The sequence below is a fragment of the Mobula hypostoma genome, chromosome 3 (genome assembly GCF_963921235.1).
Source record: "Mobula hypostoma chromosome 3, sMobHyp1.1, whole genome shotgun sequence".
Classification (NCBI taxonomy): Eukaryota; Metazoa; Chordata; class Chondrichthyes; order Myliobatiformes; family Myliobatidae; genus Mobula; species Mobula hypostoma.
This window is the reverse complement of record NC_086099.1, coordinates 148,958,445-148,978,883: the sequence shown is the minus strand read 5'-3', so window position 1 is coordinate 148,978,883 and position 20,439 is coordinate 148,958,445. Positions and strand designations below refer to the sequence as shown.

General features: G+C 40.6%; 1 protein-coding gene across 3 annotated transcripts in view; it reads left to right on the top strand.

Moving 5' to 3' along the window:
• gabbr2 (gamma-aminobutyric acid (GABA) B receptor, 2) overlaps positions 1–20,439 on the top strand; it is a 1,071,742-nt gene that overhangs the window by 707,274 nt on the left and 344,029 nt on the right. For all 3 annotated transcript variants that reach the window (XM_063043845.1, XM_063043844.1, XM_063043846.1), the window contains one exon: positions 8,940–9,041. In XM_063043845.1, coding sequence (XP_062899915.1) covers positions 8,940–9,041 — 102 coding nt within the window. The remainder of the gene's footprint in view (positions 1–8,939; positions 9,042–20,439) is intronic.

Sequence of the window (20,439 nt, the reverse complement as noted above, 5' to 3'; positions counted from 1 at the left end):
GGAAAACATGGAGGATAGTGAAAATCAACGTGACAGGACTAACTGAAGGAAGAGCTAGTAAGAGATTTGAAAGTGGGAGGGGGAGATCCAAAATGATAGGAGAAGACAGGAGAGAGAGGGATGCAGCCAAGAGCTGGACAGGTGATTGGCAAAAGGGATATGAGAGGATCATGGGACAGGAGGCCCAGGGAGAAGGAAAGGGTTATGTTGCACTTTGGGATGTCAAATGTAAAAGAATGGTGTGCAGTGAATGGCAACACTTTTAAATGCATTGATAAACAAAGGGATCTTGGGGTGCAAGTCCATAGTTTCCTGACTGTGACAATGCAAGTAGATCCGATGGTAAAGAAGTCATGCAGAAGGCTTCCTTTCTTTGGTACAGTTCTGGTCACCACACTTCAGGAAGGCTTTGGAGAGGCTGCCTGTATGAGACAACATTAGCTATAAGGAGAGACTGGACAAAGTTGGATTGTTTTCTCTGTTGCATCAGAGCCTGAGGGGAGAGGTTACAGAGATATGAGAATATTGATAGGGTAGATGGTTTTCCCACACTGGAAATGTCATGCATTAGTGGGCATAGCTTTAAGCTGAGAGATGGAGGTTTACATGAGCTGTGTGAGGTATTTTACACAGTAGGTGGTATGCATGTGGACTGTGTTGCCAGAGTGAGGAGAATGTAGATATGGTTGTAACTTTTGGGCACATTTGGACAGGCACATGAGCATGCAGAAAATGGAGGGATAGAAATCATGAGGGCAGACATAATTGTTTGATACAGAATCATTGTCAGCACAAACAAAATGGCCAAAGGGCCTGTTTCTATGCTGTGATGTACTGTTCAGTATTTTAATGATCAGACAATGCTGATGTAATGCACCAATATTAACTCTATTATGCAAATTCATATCATCAACACAATGTTTATACCCACCAATCATGTAAGCAGGTACTTATCAGTAAATTTCCAGCACAGCATTCCTCATCTAATGCCACATTTTAAGATTAATAGCCATCCAACAAACTTGGATGTAGAAAAAAAGTTCCTAGAATGTGCAAATGAAGTCTGTAAATATGATCACAATATTTAGTTTTCAATTGTATTTTTGTTTTACCTTGACTTGAAAATTCTAAACTGAAAGCTCTGATATTAATGTGTGTGCTTGTCTGTGTTTATGGGGATTGAAGAGCTCAAAGTTTACTTTATGCAAACTTTGTAAAAATCTAGTAAGCTAAGAAAAAAATTAGGCAGAGTTATGCATCGGGTTTAATCCTAAGCATCATTGACAATTTCACAGTCAGTCCTTTAATAGCACTACAGTAAATCGATTGTAAGCAGCATTTTTCAAGAACTGGTTTAGTTATGACATGAAGGAATTGCAGGATGATACCTTTATTAATACAATGTAGTGATCAAAATTCTTTGAAGTTTTTCATGGTAGTAGTCTCATACAACAGAATCTCCATTATTTTCTCTTTCAGAAAAGTGTTAGATTTCTTGTCAATTTAAAATCAATTTCTCATAGCCGTTACCCAAAATCATTATTTCGTCTACTTAAGCAGAAGATGAGACATTTGGTTTTGGAGAATGCTGTTCATCGCTTCTCTGCTGCACCACAAAATAACTAAACTTTTCTGTTTAATTGTATCAGCAATAGTTGTATATCTTTCAAATGTGTATGCAAAAGATTCTGGTTAACTGGGCCATTGGTTATTCAGTGCAGCTGCTTATTTGGGATGACTCTTAAAGAACAAAAACAAATTAAGAAAATAGCCAGCATTCCCTTCATTTATTTGTGAGACTATGTCTCTTAATTGCTGAAGTTTCTAACTAGCATCAGCCATATACACTCGTGTGGTCGTTATACCGCACTTAGAGTGAACAGTTTTTTAAATAGTGTCAGTTGTGTGTGTTTGTGTTCAAAAAGCAGTGATCTTATCACTGTTAGTTGGTGAGAAATGAGCAGTAAGATAATCTGGAACAGTTTTGCTCACTGTGGTTTCAAGCATTCAGGCTTGGAGATGCCAGAAATGGCTGGAATTAAAAATGAAATGATTTCACTATTTCAGCAAGTTAGGAACTATGAAGAATTTGAAGGTATTGACAATTATATCGAAAATTACAATGAAAATAAAGATTTGGAGGATGCAATCATTGACAGTATTGTATGAAGGCAGTCCATTATCTTCACTAGGTATCAGCACAGATTTTGTTCATTTAGTCAATCAAAATAAGATGGCAGTATACACTGGATGAAATATTCCATCAATAGCTATTAGAAGGAACTAATACACAGTACTGCAATTTTGTACTTCCAATTTGTCCTGTATGTCAATTAAAATGCATAATTTGCAGTTAAAAAAGAACAAAATTGAGGTTTAGAACTGGTGTCAGGAAACATTTCAAATGGATGAACATGTGAGAAGATCAATTTTGGAGATTTCCACATATATGTGTGTGTGCCTATGCAGACAATGTACCTAGCACATGAAAAGGAAGAAAGATAATTTAGATGCAATGATATGTGTATGTATAAGGGTGCAGTTTTCAGTAAGAATTTGATAGCTGGACCTCCCAACACACAGGTGTGACAAAAGATACATGTTAGAGACTAAGTCTAAGGATTGCATTGCCAAATAAATATAAGGCATAGAGCATTGGCTGTAAAATTCATTTTTAGAAGTGTTATGTGAATGGTGCCATTAAGTATCTGCCTGAAACTGGGTCAGTGTGTATTGATTGTAACTGACCTATTGCTTTACACTTGTACAGGAGATGAACACACTGGCAACCACAAATTTTAAAAACATATTTAAAGTTCAAAAGTTCAAAGTAAATTTATTTGAAAGCACCCTGGACCAACAAGTTCAAGGCTATCAATTTATTATCCAATGGAAGGTCATAGGTTATAATCAGTGGAGAATTTCCATATGATGGATAATCTGAAGCATATCCTCAAACAAGGAGGTTTGACGTTTTATTCGTGGACAAGTAGTCCTGGTGAGGGACAACAGAGGTAATCAAAAGTGGCTACTTGGAAAGATTAAGGTCAGAACTAGACCACTGTCCTATACAGCGGAGGTTGTGTCTGATATCATCTGGAGAGGACGCATTGATCAGATGAAGAGAGCAGAGTCAATTGTTAGAGAAAATAGGTGGCTACTGCTGTCAGACCCACTTCCTGCCGTCTCTGAGTCAACTCGTCAATCACACGGAAGAGGCCCCGGAACCTGAGATTGCTTCACAGCCACATGTCTCACCTGCCGAGCAGATTGAGCCCCCTTGTCAGGAAAGACGTTATCCTGCAAGAGGAGGAGATCCTCCACAGCAATTAAATCTTTGTCTGAATGGGACAATTTTAAATTTACTATGCTGTGGATGTCTTTTATCGTAGTAGTACTACATACTAAATGTGTATTTAGTTGAGTTGGAGCTGCATATAGTTGAGATGCATTTTCTATTGTGTTGGAGTTTATACCTAAGCAGGAAAGAATGTAGTGAATTTAATATTTCAGTGATATTTGAATAATCTTTGTGTGTGTGTGTGTGTGTGTGTATGTATGTATGTATATATATGTAGCCCCCCGGCCAGCCTCAGGGTCACTCGGCTCGCTGTTGTCTAGGGAGACAGCCTCTGCCCTGCCAAACTGGGTAATAGTTTGTTTGGATGCTGTGTGATGTACCCCACCCCGCCCAAATAACAGACAATACACCAGATACGATTAAGTGACTTACAGTTTATAGATATTACTGGAACTATATAATTAAGAGAGAATAAAATATAAAAGGAAAATAAAAGGCGCCACACTTATGAAAGTTCAAACTCTTCGTGCACCGTTGGAGCTCAAGGACCTTCTTCTTCACCCTGCGATCCCCTCGGACCACCTCGACCGGCTGCCTGGGACCAACAACGGTGGTCGACCAGACGCTCCACACAAGTCCGTCTCTGTCTCCTCACCGAACGCCCTCCTCGGGGTCCGACCCTGTTAGTGGACATCACAGCACATCGTCCATCCTCTGTCTCGCTCTCCCACCTTCTCCCCCAAAACCCCGCGCATACAGTATCTTCAAATACACCAAAACCATAACAACTATCCCAATTGGTTAATAGCATTCTCTTATCACACTCTAAAGCAAAACAAGCTGCTAGCGCAAACTTTCTCAGCGTTTAACACAACAAAGCCGCATTCCCCAGATTAACATAACAAAGAAGCCATTTTAATTAGCCTCCGCAGTAACATAAAAATTGAAACCCCCTTACATATACATATCAATTATTATTGTTTGTTTAAGTAATCTGTTTAAAGTTTGCTTAATTACAGGTTATATGTATAAATATGTGAGTTGCATGCGTCCTCACACTGCCATGTGATACGTGCAAACCTCACTTAAAGTAAACTTGAAGTATATGACTGACACAAAATACTTAGTTCAGCCACCATTTATTTGCCTCCAATACTACCTCTCTAGCGTCATTTTCCATTTACTCTCACCTTACTTTTATTCTTTATATATCTGGAAAAAAAACTTCTGGTATCCTCTTTTATACTATTGACTATCTTAGATTAGATTAGATTATGAGGACACTCAGTCCTCATTTATTGTCATTTAGTAATGATACAATGTTCCTCCAGTATGATATCACAGAAACACAAGACAGACCAAGACTAAAACTGACAAAAACCACATAATTATAACATATAGTTACAATAGTGCAAAGCAATACCGCAATTTGATGAACAGCAGACCATGGGCGCGGTAAAAAAACGTCTCAAAGTCCTGTTAGCCCCATCATCTCACACAGACGGTAGAAGGAAGAAAAACTCTCCCTGCCATGAACCTCCAGTGCTGCAAACTTGCCGACGCAGCACCCTGGAAGCACCTGACCACAGCCAACTCTGAGTCCGTCTGAAAACTTCGAGCCTCCAACCAGCCCTCTGACACCGAGCACCGAGCACCATCTCTGCCGCACGCTTTGACCCCAGCCCCGGCCGCCAAGCAACAGGCAAAGCCAAGGATTCAGGGCCTTCCCCTCAGGAGATTCTGGATCGCACAGTAGCAGCAGAAGCGAAACAGGCATTTCAGAAGTTTCACCAGATGTTCCTCTGTGCTTCTCACATCCGTCTCCATCAATTCAGGATTGTGCACGGCATCCTACTTGACAGATAACAGATATTTATTCCGGAGTGGCCGCTGCGTCACGCCACCATCTTCTCTTGTTTCATATTTCTCTTCCTTCTCTTACCTTCATATTTCATCTTTTCTCACTATATTCATTTTTAGTTGCCTTCTGTGGGTTTTTAAAAGCCTCCCAATCCTCTAACTTCCCACTCAGTTTGCTATCTCATATGCCCTCTCCTTTGCTTTTATGGTGTCTTTAGCTTCCCTTGTCAGGCTGTTTTAGGTTTTTTTTGCATGCTAAATTAGTCCTAAATTTGGTGCTAGATCTCAAACATCAAGGTGTATGGCTTTTCAGGGTTGATGGAATTGAATGTGCTCTTGTTGAGTTCCCATTCACTCTCCTAAGTTGCAGTGAAGCCACTTGTTATTTTGTTTGTAATGGTTTAGCTACTTGTTTCTTTGTCGTGGATTGGATTGCCAACCCATTTGACTGGACAGTTAAAATCTTGTATTTAGCTGGGGAAGTGGAGTCACATATACTCACCAGAAATGGATAGAACATGTTGGAAAAATGAAAAAAAAAATACTGGAAAGTTGAAATAGAAATGTTGGAAACAATATACAACTCAGACAGCATCTGTGGTGAGAGAAGCAGAACTAAGATTTCAAGCTAGTGTATGTTTTATAAACCCTGTTATAGTTCTACGGTAACTTTTATTCAAAGTGCCTTTTTATTTCCAGATTATAACAGGGATTTCAGATTTTCACATGACAAAATAACATTGAAATTTAGCCATTGCTGCTCATGATTTTCTAAACTTTTTGTTTGGAAATTTACATAATTCATTTCTCTGATTCTTTGATATTCCACAGTGCCATTGTTACAAAATTAGCTTTTCTATTTGAATTTTCCGTATCTAATTCTCGATCACATTTATTAGAAATTACATATTTAATTTAACTCTTGGACTATGAGCCAAAGGTTCGTATTATATCATTCATAGCCAAGAAAACACTTGTGAATGAAAGGTATTTGAACTCTGAATTGTGAAAACAATAAATTGTACTGATAATGTAAAAGGTGAAGTGGAAAGTCACTATTTAGTTACAAGGACTATCACACTTCTAGTAGGTACTATTGTCTATGAAATAGACATTTTGGAGATATTTCTGATTTGTCTTTATCTGTGTGATGTTATACAGTAGTTATTTCAACATTTCTGGCTTTGAAAATTTGTTTGAGAAATCATTGTGATATATCCATTTTCTCAGTTCAAGTCCTATTCTAGAAATGTCAGCACATTTGAGGATGTGCTGCATCTCTGAGGTGTTGACTTTGAAAGAACATTAAAATAACTTTTGATCTGAACTGCATATAAAAGAATCTATGACATTATTTGAAAAACAGGGAATTAATCTGTGGTAAATCATAAACACAAGAAAATCTGTAGATGCTAATAATCCAATGCGACACACACAAAATGCTGGAGGAACGCAGCAGGTCAGGCAGTACCTATGGAAAAGAGTAAGCAGTTGACATTTCGGGCTGAGCCCTTGTGAGTCCTGGCATTTATTTCGAAAAGTTAACCAACATTCTTAAAGGAAATCAAATTAATTTGCTGTAATTGTAAAAGAGCTATTTTTCTGGACCAAGACCTTTACTTAGAATTAATTTCTCTTGTCCCCCCACAACTATGCCTTCTTTGCTCAGAAGTAGAAAGAAATTTCTCTTGTTCCTTGCATCCCTGAGTAAGGCAATGAAGTCAGGATGGTGGTTATAGGCAGAACTATGCAGATGGTCTTCCCCCCATTGTTCCCACCCCCAAGTCTCTCCAGACACCATGGTTGCCTTTGATAGGAGGCAAAGCAGGAGTGCAGAATTGTCTCCCGTCCAAACCCTGTGACTTTAAACATTTTTAAATGTTGCTCATATCCTGAGACAGTTAAAAATTAATAAAAGTTGAAGTAAATAATTTAGGAAAAGATCTGTAGGTTTGAGTCCCTGTTGAAATCAGTGGGCACAGGATCAGAGAGACAATTTTCCCAGAGCAATCTTGAGCATTTCCAACAAAAATGGATTCAATGGGAAGTGGCATGTCAATAAAGAAATTGTCTTTTGAGCTGCTGCCTCACTTAAACAATCTCAGATACATATTTTGCGCCAGTGTTGAGACTCCAGCAGTGGCTTATGCAAAATGTGCAGTCACCTAGTGAGAGTTTTTGCATAAAGTAGTCTCTACCCTTGATGGTGAGTCTTTGAGTGGAGCAGAGCAGCATGAGTGTATATGAGGACCCACCTTAGAACTCCAGAACTACCATGAAAATACTGGGAATCAATTACTAGCAGCAGACTAAGCCAAGTCTCCATTAAAGCATGATGAATTACAAACAGGAAATACTGGAAGTACTTAGCAGATCAGGAAGTATCTATGGAGGGAGTAACAGACAATATTTAAGGTCAATTGTTTCATCGGAACTGGGAAAATATAGAAATGAAGCATAACTAATAATATTTTTCATTGTGAATGTTTTTTCCTGATATTTGGAAACACTCCTAACCTTTTAATGGTTTTAGAATTATTAAGAAAATATACTGTTTGTGAAGGCAAAGCAGTTAAATGAACTTTAATCACTATAGTTTTCCATTCCAATAGGGTAAAAAAAAATAGTAAGTAAGCAAGTGTTGAAAATCTACCCTTGGACATCATGTTCATTCCTCTTTGTTTAAGTGAATTGAAACGTTGTTCCTGTATTGTAACCTGCCATAAATTGTTTGGTGAAGTGATTCCCCAGTCCTAATCTTAGTGAAGTGTCATAACATCCTATCATGCCATTGGCCTCAAGAGGAGTTCAGTGTCAATCAGATTCCAACATGTTGTCAGACTCTAGCACATTGCCAATTTCCACGTTTGTGTGCTCAGTGGGTGAATTTTGAAATTTGTGAGAAATCAGAGGTACCTCCCTGCAATATCTAAGCCAATATTTTTAAGTTTATTTGGAAGGTAAGACACATCTGACAAATCTTCTGGTACTGGGAGGACTAGACCTAAAAGCAAATATATATTTCTTGGGTTTTATAAAGTATTAGTCAGACTGCATCAGTTGCTTTATAAACAATTTTGGGCTCCATATCTAATGAAAGATGTGCTGTTCCTGGAGAGGGTCCAGCAGGGCTTCAGAAAAGTGACCCTAGGAAAGAAAGTCTTAATCTATGAGGATGCCTAATTCTTTAGACCAGTACTCAATGGAGTTCAGAAGGATAAGAAAAGATGCCTTTGAAACCAACAAAATATTGAAAGGCCTGGATAGAGTGGATGTGGAAAGGACACTTCCATTGAGAGGGGAGTCTAATACACCACAACGGGCAACAGTAGAATGGTGCAGAAAGAACAAGGATCCTCACTTATTGTTTTTGTTCACAACTGCGACCTATCTTTGGGATCAGGCTTGCTCTTAATATTTTGCTGCCTCTACCAAGACTTGTACAGGACGGAGGGGACTGACAGTTGTGGAAGCTTATCATAGCAAGGGATAGCAGTGAACATTTTAAATAAATAAGCATGCTTTTATGGCCTTGAAAGGGCTGTTTGTTTTGTCCAAGAATCTCCCTTTAAATGCAGTTCAGCAATTTCCTCTGGTGGTAACTGAAGACAGATAACGGCAGAATTTTCTTAGACTGTTTCAAATCATGTCTGAGAAGTAAATATTTTCTGAGTTTTTAAACTGGGAGAGAATATTGAAAGATTAATTTAAGTTTCTGCACTTGAATCTTCATAAGATTATTGCCTGTAATAATCTTCTTTCATTTTCATGTTGACAGGTGAGGAATGATTTAACCAGTGAACTGGAGAAAGCAGATATTCAAATTGCAGACACTGAGAGCTTCTCTAATGATCCTTGTATGAGTGTCAGAAAGCTCAGGGTAAGTAAGGGGAATGCTAACATTTACCGTTTAATGTCCTTTATTAATCTGAAGTAATGGGTAAATTTGAAATGTTATCAATTTACACATCATGTGTTTTTTAACATTCTAATGAGAGGAAAATTCTACTCTAATTATGTTCAGAATTCAATTAATGTGAATTTAGAAATCATTGGCTGATCGGGTTTCTCTAAAATATAACTGAGCATAAAATGGTGCTGTTCAAAATAGATAGTGATATTCAATGAAGATATTATTTCCCTATTCATTTTTTTGTGATCATCAAGAATTAGAACACAGAACATACAACATACAACAGTATAGCACAGGAACAGGCCCATCGCCTCACAATGTTGTGCCAAACCAAATAAATTGGAAACCAAATGGTCATTTAACCTTATTCCTTATGCCTACAGAATGCCCATATCCCTCCATTTTCCTCACATTCACGTGCCTATCTAAACATTTCTTAAGAAGTCTCTAATTTATCTGCCTCTGCTACCATCCCAGGCAGCGCATACCAAGCACCCACCACTCTGTGTAGAAAAAAAAAACTTGCTTCTCACAACTCCTTTAAAATTACCTCTTCTCACCCTAAATGCATGCCCTCTGATATTAGACATTTCAATTCTGGGGCAAAGCTACCGTCTATTTGCTCAATATATGCATCTCATAATTTTATAAACCTCTATCAGATCTCCCCTTGGCCTCCACCACTCCGGAGAAAACAATGTTGCCAAGTGTGTCCAACTTCTCAATATAGCACATCCTAGTAAACCTCTTCTGCACCCTCTCCAAAGCATCAACATCCTTACTGTAATGGGGCAACCGGATCTCTATGCGATACTCCAGAGGTGGCCTAACTAGAGTTTTATGAAGCTGCAACATAACTTACTGACTTTTGAATTCAGTTTCTCAACTAATAAAGGCCATATGGCTTCTAAACCATCCTATCAACCTGTGTAGCCACTTTCTCTGAACTTGGACACAAGAACCTTCTCCTCATCAACACTGTTAGGATCTTGCCCTTAATAGTTTTCTATTGCTTTACATTTGACCTACCAAGGAGCAACAGTTCATATTTGGCTGGGTAAACTCCATCTGCCATTTCTCCATTCATATCTGCAACTGATCTATGTCCCACTGTATTCTTTGCCAGTCATCTGCACTATCCATAACACCACCAATCTTTGTATCATCCACTAATTTACTAACTGACCCATCTACATTTTCATCCAGGTCAATAACATGCATCACAAACAGCATAGGTCCCTGTAGAACACCACTAATCACAAATTTCCAGCTAGGATAGGTCCCTCCAACCTCCACCTTCTGTCGTTGATGGGAACCATGCATTTTAATCTTCTAACTGAGCCTCCCTTGTCACTGTACTAAAATCTATGTGGACAACATCCACAGTTCAAACTTCATCAATCACCTCATCAAAAAACAAAATCAAGTTAGTAAGACAGGACTTGTCCAGCACAAAGCCATACTGGCTCTCTCTAATTAGACCATGGTTTTCCAAATGTTCATGAATCCGAACTGTAAGAATTCTCTATAGTAACTTCCCTACCACTGATGAGGAACTCACTGTTCTATAGTTTCCAAATTATGCCTGGTTTCCTCCTTTGTCAATGGAACAACATTAGCTACACACCATTCTTCCCGCACCTCAACTGTGGCTAGAGAGGGCACTAAAATATTGGACAAGGCCCCAGAAATCTCTTCACTTGCCTCTCTCAATAACCTGCAGTATATCCCATCAGGCCCTGTGTGTTGCATAATTAATATTTCAGTAGCATTGTAAATATATAGTTTGATTAAAGATTCTTTGCTGTTTACATAATCCATTATGGGTTATATGTAAAAGTACGTGAATGACATATGTCAACACGCCACTAACTCATAACAGTGTGCCTCACTAAAGTAAAAAAGTAGGCATTCATCTCCCTGCTCCATGTTTTTCCTTCAATTGGAGGTACAAAATATAACAATGACAACAAGTATTTTTTTAAAAACAAACCCAGAATGATGATCTACCTGTTGAAGCATGGTGAAGCGTTAGAATTTTTAAAGAGCACAGCAAGTTGTTCAAGTTTTAAAAAAAGTGCTGCGCTTTTTTTCTTCAGAAGCACAGCGAGATGTTCAAATAAAAAAGTAGAAAATGAACAAAAACAATAGGTTCATAAACAGTGAATCCTGAGTGATAATGATAATATATTTTAAATAAAAAGCAAAAATGGCTGCTTACACAGAAAACTAGATGCACTCAATTGCACAAAAGATAACCAGCTGATGTATACTGAGCAAATTGAGCAGTATTTTAAAGCAAGTGGTATAGATGATGAGAAACAAGTGCCAGTTTTGATTAGTGCAATAGGTGAAAAAGCATACTGTTTTGTAAGAAGTTTGACTGTCAAAATCAATCCAGCCAAAATTAGCTTTGCTGATATTGTGAAAGTAATGCAGGAACATTTAGAACCAAAACCACTATTGATTGCAGAATGCTTTAGGTTTGTTACAGCAAATTCTAACAAACAAATTGCTGCTACTGGTGACTAGTATGGCTTACTGTCCTTGTATGATGCACCCTCCAATCACTCCAGTAATGATGTTCCACAAAGTTGGAGAAATGCATTTGATCCTTTATTAGCAACTAGCAAAACAATCTTGAAACAATGTAATCAAGTGTAATTAAATGTAATTAAGTGCAACTAAGCGGTCAACAAAAGATATGACACCTGGCAGTCCCCAGAATCAAGCTGTCCAGAACAAGGCATGGATATGTAACTTATTCTCCCTGCTTTTGCCATGCCTCCACCCATGTGACTAACTACCACAATAAACATAATAAATATGCAGCACACAAAACAATGAGATAGAGAACAGATGCATGGCTCCTACAATCTAGCTCCCTAATTAGTGTGCTATAATAATTACAAATACATGATACCAAGATAGAGACATGAAATCTTAACATTCAATACTCTTTCCGGTAAGCGGTCTATCCTGGATCGTGATCTTCTCTTGACAAGCCAGATTGTTTCTCTTGACTCTGTTCATGGAAATTTGTCTTGAATTGTTTTCTGCAAAGTTCATCCAAGTTCAAAACTGAAATTCTGTTAACTGTCTGCTCTGGCTGAGCATAATCTTTTCCACCACTATGGTCTCCTTCAGAAGTCCATTGACAGTCCAACCCAGCATTATTCTGAATGGATAGGGTCCATCATTAACACAGCAATCACTTGCAAAGGCTTTAATGGCACATTCCACCTGTCAGCAGCTCAGTTTCTGGCAAATGAATATGCTTCAGATGAGATTATTCCTGAAGATCTCTCTGACGAGGGATGTTCCCTTTGTGGACAGGCATACGTTCCTCTGTAAGGCAATTCACAATAGTTTTTACTATCTAAGCCAGCACTTCTAATCCTGAAATTATGTAGCTACTCACAACATTCTCTTGACCCATGGTGCATAAGAGAATATGTGTTCCTTTTCCTGTTAGGTTGAGCTTGTTTATGAAGCTCCCTGTGCAGAACACTGCAGTACTACCTTGATCCAAGAAAACATAAGTAACCACTGTCTTTCTACTCTTCTGAGACTTCACCTGACTGGTATTATAGGAAGTTTACAATCATGATCACCAGCCCCTGTAAGGTCAGTATGTACCAGAGCATTATTTACTGCGGTGTTTGATTCCTTCATGGCTTATTGCAAATCTGCACTACTTTCATTAGCTCTGGGCTCAGTTTTAGCTTTACTTTCCAAAATAGCCATAGTAGTCACAAAGCTGCTTACTTCAGCTTTAGAACGAATTTGTGAATTAATTTTGTACACCTTTGCTTACTGCTGATGATGTAACATCATGTACATTCCCAAACATTGGGTGTGTCGCGTTCTTTACTTGCCCATCAATAAAATCAACAATGTCAGTGAATGTAATCATACGGTTGTGCTTTTCTTGCAGTCTACAGACAGCTGATCTCCATTTTTCCCTCAGTTTATAAGGCAATTTCTTTACAAGATCATCATATTAGCAGGCATGTCCAGCTCACCCTTGTCCTGCACCTCTTCCATGGGATTGCAACAGCCTCTAAGAAAAAGACTAATCTTGAAACTTACACGTCTTCTGATCTGATATGTAGCCAAGAAAGACCTTTTTCCATGAAGGCCTCAGCAATTTTGTGCTGATCACTAAATTGTTTCTGCAGTAAAGCTTTAGCCTTTAGATATCCTTGCTCCAGACTGGCTCGCTGGTAACCTTTGTTGAGCTCTCTAGGGTAACCTCCCATGAACTAATTGAGAAAATAGAGACGGTCACCGTAATCATCGGTCTTGCCTTCAATGCTATTCTTGAAAGCCCTCATAAATGGATGATACTGCAATGGATTGCCAGCGAAGATTTGAATCTCTTTTAGGCAGAGATGCAATGTGTTGTTGTTTCATCATTGTGCTTCTTATTTCCTTTCACATCCTTATGGCCTCCAGCACACTACTTAGACTTCTATCATCTGGAACACCAGTGTCACCATACTGTAAATCAATGTCCTCAGAAGCACATTGCGCTATTGGATATGGCATGGGTTCAGAGTGCCTCCTTGGTGCAGGCTGAGAGTGAACATCATGCAGTACCCCTGGGGGTTCAAAGCCATGGCTCTCAGACATTTGAGGAACAAATGTATCCACATTGACATTGAGTACGTTGAGTATGTCTGTGCCGTGTCAACATAGGAACTCACAACATAGAACAGTTTGCCGAAGCACATTTAGCACGTCAAGCGTTCAGCACTTTCACTGCAATTTGTTGCTGCAACCTAAGCTGCTCCATCTTTCCTCGAAGTTTTTCTACCTGTTTTTCCAACACATGTTTGTCCCTCTATTTCACTGCCATTTCTCTATAAAGTACTGGTAATCTTTCGAAAATCATTGGATTCTGGCATGGTGCCAGAGGACTGGAAAATTGCAAATGTTACTCCACTCTTTAAGAAAGGAGGAAGGCAGCAGAAAGGAAATGATAGACCAGTTAGCCTGACCTCAGTGGTTGGGAAGATGTTACAGTCTATTGTTAAGGATGAGGTGATGGAGTACTTGGTGACACAGGACAAAATAGTACAAAATCAGCATGGTTTCCTTCAGGGAAAATCCTGCCTGACAAACCTGTTGGAATTCTTTGAGGAGATTACAAGTACGATAGGTAAAGGGGATGCTGCGGATGTTGTGTATTTGGACTTTCAAAAGTCCTTTGACAAGGTGCCACACATGAGGTTGCTTACCAAATTAAGAGCCCATAATACTACAGGAAAGTTGCTAACATGGTTAGGGTATTGGGTGATTAGTAGGAGGCAGTGAGTGGGAATAAAAGGATCCTTCTGTGGTTGGCTGCTAGTGAATAGTGGTGTTCCATAGGGGTTGATGTTGGGACCACTTCTTTTTATGTTGTATATCAATGATTTAGATGATGGAATAGATGGCTTTGTTACTAAGTTTTCAGATTGGTGGAGGGGCAGGTAGTGTTGAGGAAAGAGGTAGGATACAGAAGTACTTAGACAGATTAGGAGAATAGGCAAGAAAGTGGCAAATGAAATACAATGTTGGAAAATGCATGGTCATGCACTTTAGTAGTAGAAATAAATGTGTGGATTATTTTTTAAACAGGGAGAAAATTCAGGATTCTGAGATGCAGAGGGACTTGGGAGTCCTTGTGCAGAACACCCTGAAGGTTGCAGGTTGAGTCAGTGGTGAGGAAGGCAAATGCCATGTTTGCATTCATTTCAAGAGATCTGGAATATAAGAGCAAGGAAGTTGATGCTGAGGCTTTGTAAGGCTGGTGAGGCCTCTCCTTGAGTATTGTGAACAGTTTTGGGTCCCTCATCTTAGAAAAGCTGTGCTGGCATTGGAGAGGGTCCAGAGGAGGTTCACAAGCATGATTCCAGGAATGAAAGGGTTATCATACGAGGAACGTTTAATGGCTCTGGGTCTGTACTCGCTGGAATTCAGAAGGATAAGGGGGGATCTCATTGAAACCTTTCGAATGTTGAAAGGCCTAGACACAGTAAATGCGGAAAGGATGTTTCCCATGGTGGGAGAGTCTAGGATAAGAGAGAACAGCCTCAAAATAGAGGGGCATCCATTTAAAACAGAGATGTGGAGTAATTTCTTTAGCCAAAGAGTAGTGAATTTGTGTAATTTGTTGCCACATGCAGCTGTGGAGGCCAGGTCATTGGGTGTATTTAAGCAGAGATTGATAGGTTCTTGATTGGACATGGCATCAAAGGTTACAGGGAGAAGGCAGGGAACTGGGGTTGAGGAGGAGATTGAAAGAAGGATCAGCCATGACTGAATGGCAGAGCAGATTTAATGGGCCAGATGACCTAATTCTGCTCCAATGTCTTACGGTCTTATGGTCTCATTTGTTGTCTTGTGCATAACTCAACTAAATCAGCCTCTATTCTAATGCGAGCCAAGGAGGTATCAGACTCATGGACACACTGCTAGCAATAGAACCTGCTGCACCTATGTCAGATGCACTGTCTTCAGGGTGTACGTCATCTAGAAAATCAGCAGCTTTATACCTAGTCAGAGTATGCCCTGCGGCTTTGTAAATATTTTCATTTCTTCCAGCAAATTGACCTTCCACATCGTATGTTTGTTTCAACCATTGTTCAGCCTCTGCTGTGACTGTAGTAACAAAAGTATCAATATTTCCATAGCCTTCAGTTTGTTATCTTACTCTGAGATGGGCATAAAAGACAACAGCAACATATTGCTCAGCAACATCTTTACAAAGATTTTTAAATTGTCCAAATGAGACTGCACTTGCGAGACATTTTGCTTTTTTTTTGCTGACTTCTAATTAATGGTATTAAATTTTTAATCTTCTTAACAATTTTATTGAACTCCTTCTGAACACTGTCAATTCTATTTGCCAAAACTTTCCTAGTAAGTTTACTTTCTCTTATAGCGCTGACTTCAAAGTCACTGCTTCTAGCTTGACTCATGCTGTTTTCGAAGTGTGCAAACCAGAAAAAACAATGGCATTCAATTCAGATGTCGGTAATCGGAGCATTTCAACAGAACCAGGCTCCAAACTCTGAGGCAAAAACTATACGATAGAACTTCCAGTGTCACAATGGGGGCATTGGGAACAGACCCAAATGCGGGACACAGACACTAAAGTAGAGGGAACAGGACTTGACTAGAGTAGGGACGTGACAGGATACAGACAAGGATCAGGGACAAGAATGCAGACTTGGACTAGGACATGGAATTGACAGGGAACCCGGACTAGGCACCATGCACTAGGAGCCTGGGCTTGGGAAAGCGTGACCAGGACTAGGAACCATGAACTAGGAGCCTGGGCTTGGGCTCCGAGCCAGAGACTGGACAAGGACCCAAAACCTGTGTCTTGCTTCGGGCTCAGGCCCCAGAACCAGGCAAGGACATGACATGACTACAGGACAATACATGGCTGAGGTCTAGAGGCTTGAGGCTTGAGGCTGGGGTCTTGGTCTTGAGGCTGCGGTCTTGGTCTTGAGGCTTGGAAACAGGCTGGGATCTTGAGGCTTGAGCTTGGAGACAGGCTGGGATCTTGAGGCTTGAGCTTGGAGACAGGCTGGGGACTTGAGGCTTGAGCTTGGAGACAGGCTGGGGTCTGGGGTTTTGAGATGTGAAGGCTGATAACTCGGAGGCTGGAACTCGGAGACAGACTGGGAACTGTACACCAACATAGAGCTGGGACTTATCCTTAGACAAGCCGGGACTCAAATTCATCTCCACACCAAGGCGGGACAGGTCCCTCTGTCGGGTAACAGCAGAATGGCCGGACTGACCCAACAGAGGCAAAGACAAGACAGGACCCCCTGCAGGGCAACAGCAGAACGGCCTGACTTACCCCACGGAGACAAGGACAAGACAAGACATATCCCCCCGCAGGGCAACGACAGAATGACCTGACTTACCCCACGGAGGCGAGGACAAGACAAGACAGATCCCCCCCCTCCGACAGGGCAACAGCAGAACAGCCTGACTTACCCCAAGGAGGCAAGGACAAGTCAAGACAAACACCAAAGAATGACAGACAGTTGCATCTCTGCATCGGAGTTGCTCCGAGTCGCAGTTATGGCCAGCAACCTAGGCTGGCTACGGAAACAGCCGGATCACTAACTAGCTTGGAGTGGCTGACGGCCTTTCAGCTGGCCAGGGAAATGGCCTAAAGATGGCAAGTTGCCGTTCTAGCTATCCACCGGCAGGTTGCTCCCAGGGAATCTTGACAAGACAAACCACCCGCCCACACTCGAGCCCAAGGCCACTTATATTCCAAGCCCCAAGATGGAAATCATGTGCCTATGATGAACAACCAAGAGAAGGGACAGCTGGAAGACCCGGAGTCTTGAGTCCACAGACCACAGACCAGACCGTGAACCGGAATGCGAACTTCATGGACCAGACCATGACATCCAGTTAACAATGACCATTTCAAACTGTGTTAGAACCACAAACAACAGCATGAATCAACAAAAGGTCGTTAGTTGCCACAAGCTGTACCTAGCTGCAGTGCTTCTAATTTTGCCAAATGTTGATGTTTGTTTGGTATATCTTTCGAAATCTTTTGTTGACAGAAGGTAGCGGCCATTTCAAACAAACCATTTGCCACTACTGGCAACCTTGTAGCCTAGTTGTTACCCTTGTATGACATGCCCTCCAATCACTCCAGTATTGATGTTCCACAAAGTCAAAGGAATGTATTCAATCCTTTATGAGCAACTAAAAACGCATATAATCTTGAAGTGATGCAATCGAGCATAATTAAATGTAATTAAGCGGTCAATAAAAGATAACAAACAACATAGAATACAATGCAGATAGATACAAGGCTCCTTCAGGTTTCATGAGTGGAATTAAAAGGAAGAGTTGTCTGTTTCAGCATACATGGCTGAATGGAAGAGATTGTACAAGTATTGTCAGTTCAGTGGTAGGCTTAATGATGCACTGAGGGGTTGTTTAGTTTGTGGAATCTTACAAGAAAGCATTCAAAAATGGCTTCTAACTGAATCACAGCTTGCATTTAAATGAACAGTTGAAATTGCTGTATTAAAGAAAATCGCAGACCGAAGTGCAATTGAGTTGCAGTCAGCAATGAAAGTGATCATGAACAAAATTTCAGCGTCATGGCGGAGGCCTGGCCAAACAAGTTGTGTTACCGTTGTGGCAAAGGCTCACATACACCAGACAAGTGCTGATTTAAAGGCAAAACTTGCAGAAAGTGCAACTAAGTAGGACACATACAAAGAGCATGCCGGACAGTCAAAAATAAATGAACTGCACAGAGGAGAGTAAAAGGTACTGAACTGAAGCCTGCACATATAAAACTAAGAAATTATATTACAGAAAAGGTAACTCTTGTGGAAATGACATTCGTAACAGTGAAATACAACCAACAAGCCACAATGGGCTTGTACTGTATGTGGTCAAAACAGGAGGGCGAGCATTGTGGGGCCAAGATTGGCTGAGACAATGATACCTTGATTGGCGGTCCATCCACTATTTGCATGCCACAGCCCCTGCAATAGAGTCCATATAACATATAACTATTTAACAATTACAGCACGGAAACAGGCCATCTTGGCCCTTCTAGTCCGTGCCGAACTCTTATTCTCAAATGAATGCAAATTAAGAAATGTACTGGACAATGCCACAACGGTGTTCAGAGATGGCAATGGATAACTCAAAATAGAGTTAAATGAAAAAGCCACACCCAAGGTTTACAAAGCCCTTCTGGTTCCTTATACCATCTGTTATAAAGTAGCCAGTGAGCTAGATTGCTTGGAGGATGAAGGAATTCTTTCTAAGGTTGAGAGGAGCCATGGACAATGCCAATGGTCTAGTAGCCAAGAGGAATAGGTCTGTAAAAATCAGTTATGATTTTCACCATTGACCTGGTACTGAAAGTAGATCAATACACCCTGTCCAAGATGGGTGATATCTCTTCAAACCTTTCGGGAGGAATGCACTTCAACAAAGTGGACTTAGCTGAGGCCTACATACAGATGGAGATGAAAGCTGTTTTATTTAAACAGCTGTGGATAAGTACGTTCTCACAAAATTGTACCAGGTTTACCCCAATCAGAACCCTAGATGAACAATAAAATCCAGAATTTGCTGAGGGCCAGAACAGAGGCATTCAGTTCTGGAGATCAAGAGTGCTAAAAAAGATTCAGGTATGATCTCCGGACAGCTACCTCACAGATGAAGTGGAGATTCTGAATTAGAAAGGAATCAACGTGAGATGCTCGACAGCTGTGGTAGAGTTTGAATGCCATAACCTCCTACAAGTTAAATCTTGTGACATAGGGGACAGCAGAGCTTCACTTTCAGATGAACTCAATGCCTTCTATGGTGACTTTGATCACCAGAACTGGGAGGAATTATTGCGCCCCCCACCCCCCCCATGTCTCCCGATGATTGTTTGCTCCCAGTATCTGAAATTGACATGCGGGCTGCCTTCAACAGAGTGAATCCAAGGAAAGCATCCAGTCCAGATGGAGTATCTGGCTGAGTACTGAAGATCTGGGCTGACCAACTGGCTGGTGTATTCACAGATATCTTCAACCGCTCTCTCTGGCAGTGTGTGGTACCCACCTGCTTCAAATAGGCTTCAATCATACTGGTGCGCCAAGAAAAGCATGGTAACCTACCTCAATGACTATCGCCCAGTGGCACTTACATCCACAGTGATGGAGTCGTGTCGGAGGCTGGTGTTGAAGCATATCAGCTCCTGTCTGAGTGGCAACTTGGATCCGCTCTGCTTCACCTATCAAAGCAACAGGTCTACAGCAGATGCTATCTCATTGGCTCTTCACACAACCCTGGAACATCTGGACAGCAAAGATGCATACATCAAAATGTTCTTTATCAATTACGGCTCAGCATTTAACACCATCATCTCCTCAAAACTAATCAGTGTAACCTCAAAGACCTAGGCCTCGATACCCCTTGTGCAACTGTATCTTGGATTTCCTCACTTATAGACCCCAGTCTGTTTGGATTGGCAAAATATCTTCTCCATGTTCTCCATCAGCACAGGAGCATTGCAGGGATGTGTGCTTAGCCCCCTGCTCTTCTCTTTACACCTACGTCTGGGTGGCTATGTACAGCTCCAACACCATATACAAGTTTGCTGATGATACCACTGTTGTGGGCTGTATCATAGGTGGTGATGAGTCAGCATACAGGAGGGAGATTGAAAATTTGGCTGAGTGGTGTAATAACAACCTCTCACTGAATATCAATAAGACCAAGGAATTGATTCTAGACTTCAGGAAACTGGAGGTCCATGAGCCAGTAATTATCAGAGGATCAGAGGTGGAGAGGGTCAGTAACTTTAAATTCCTGGGTG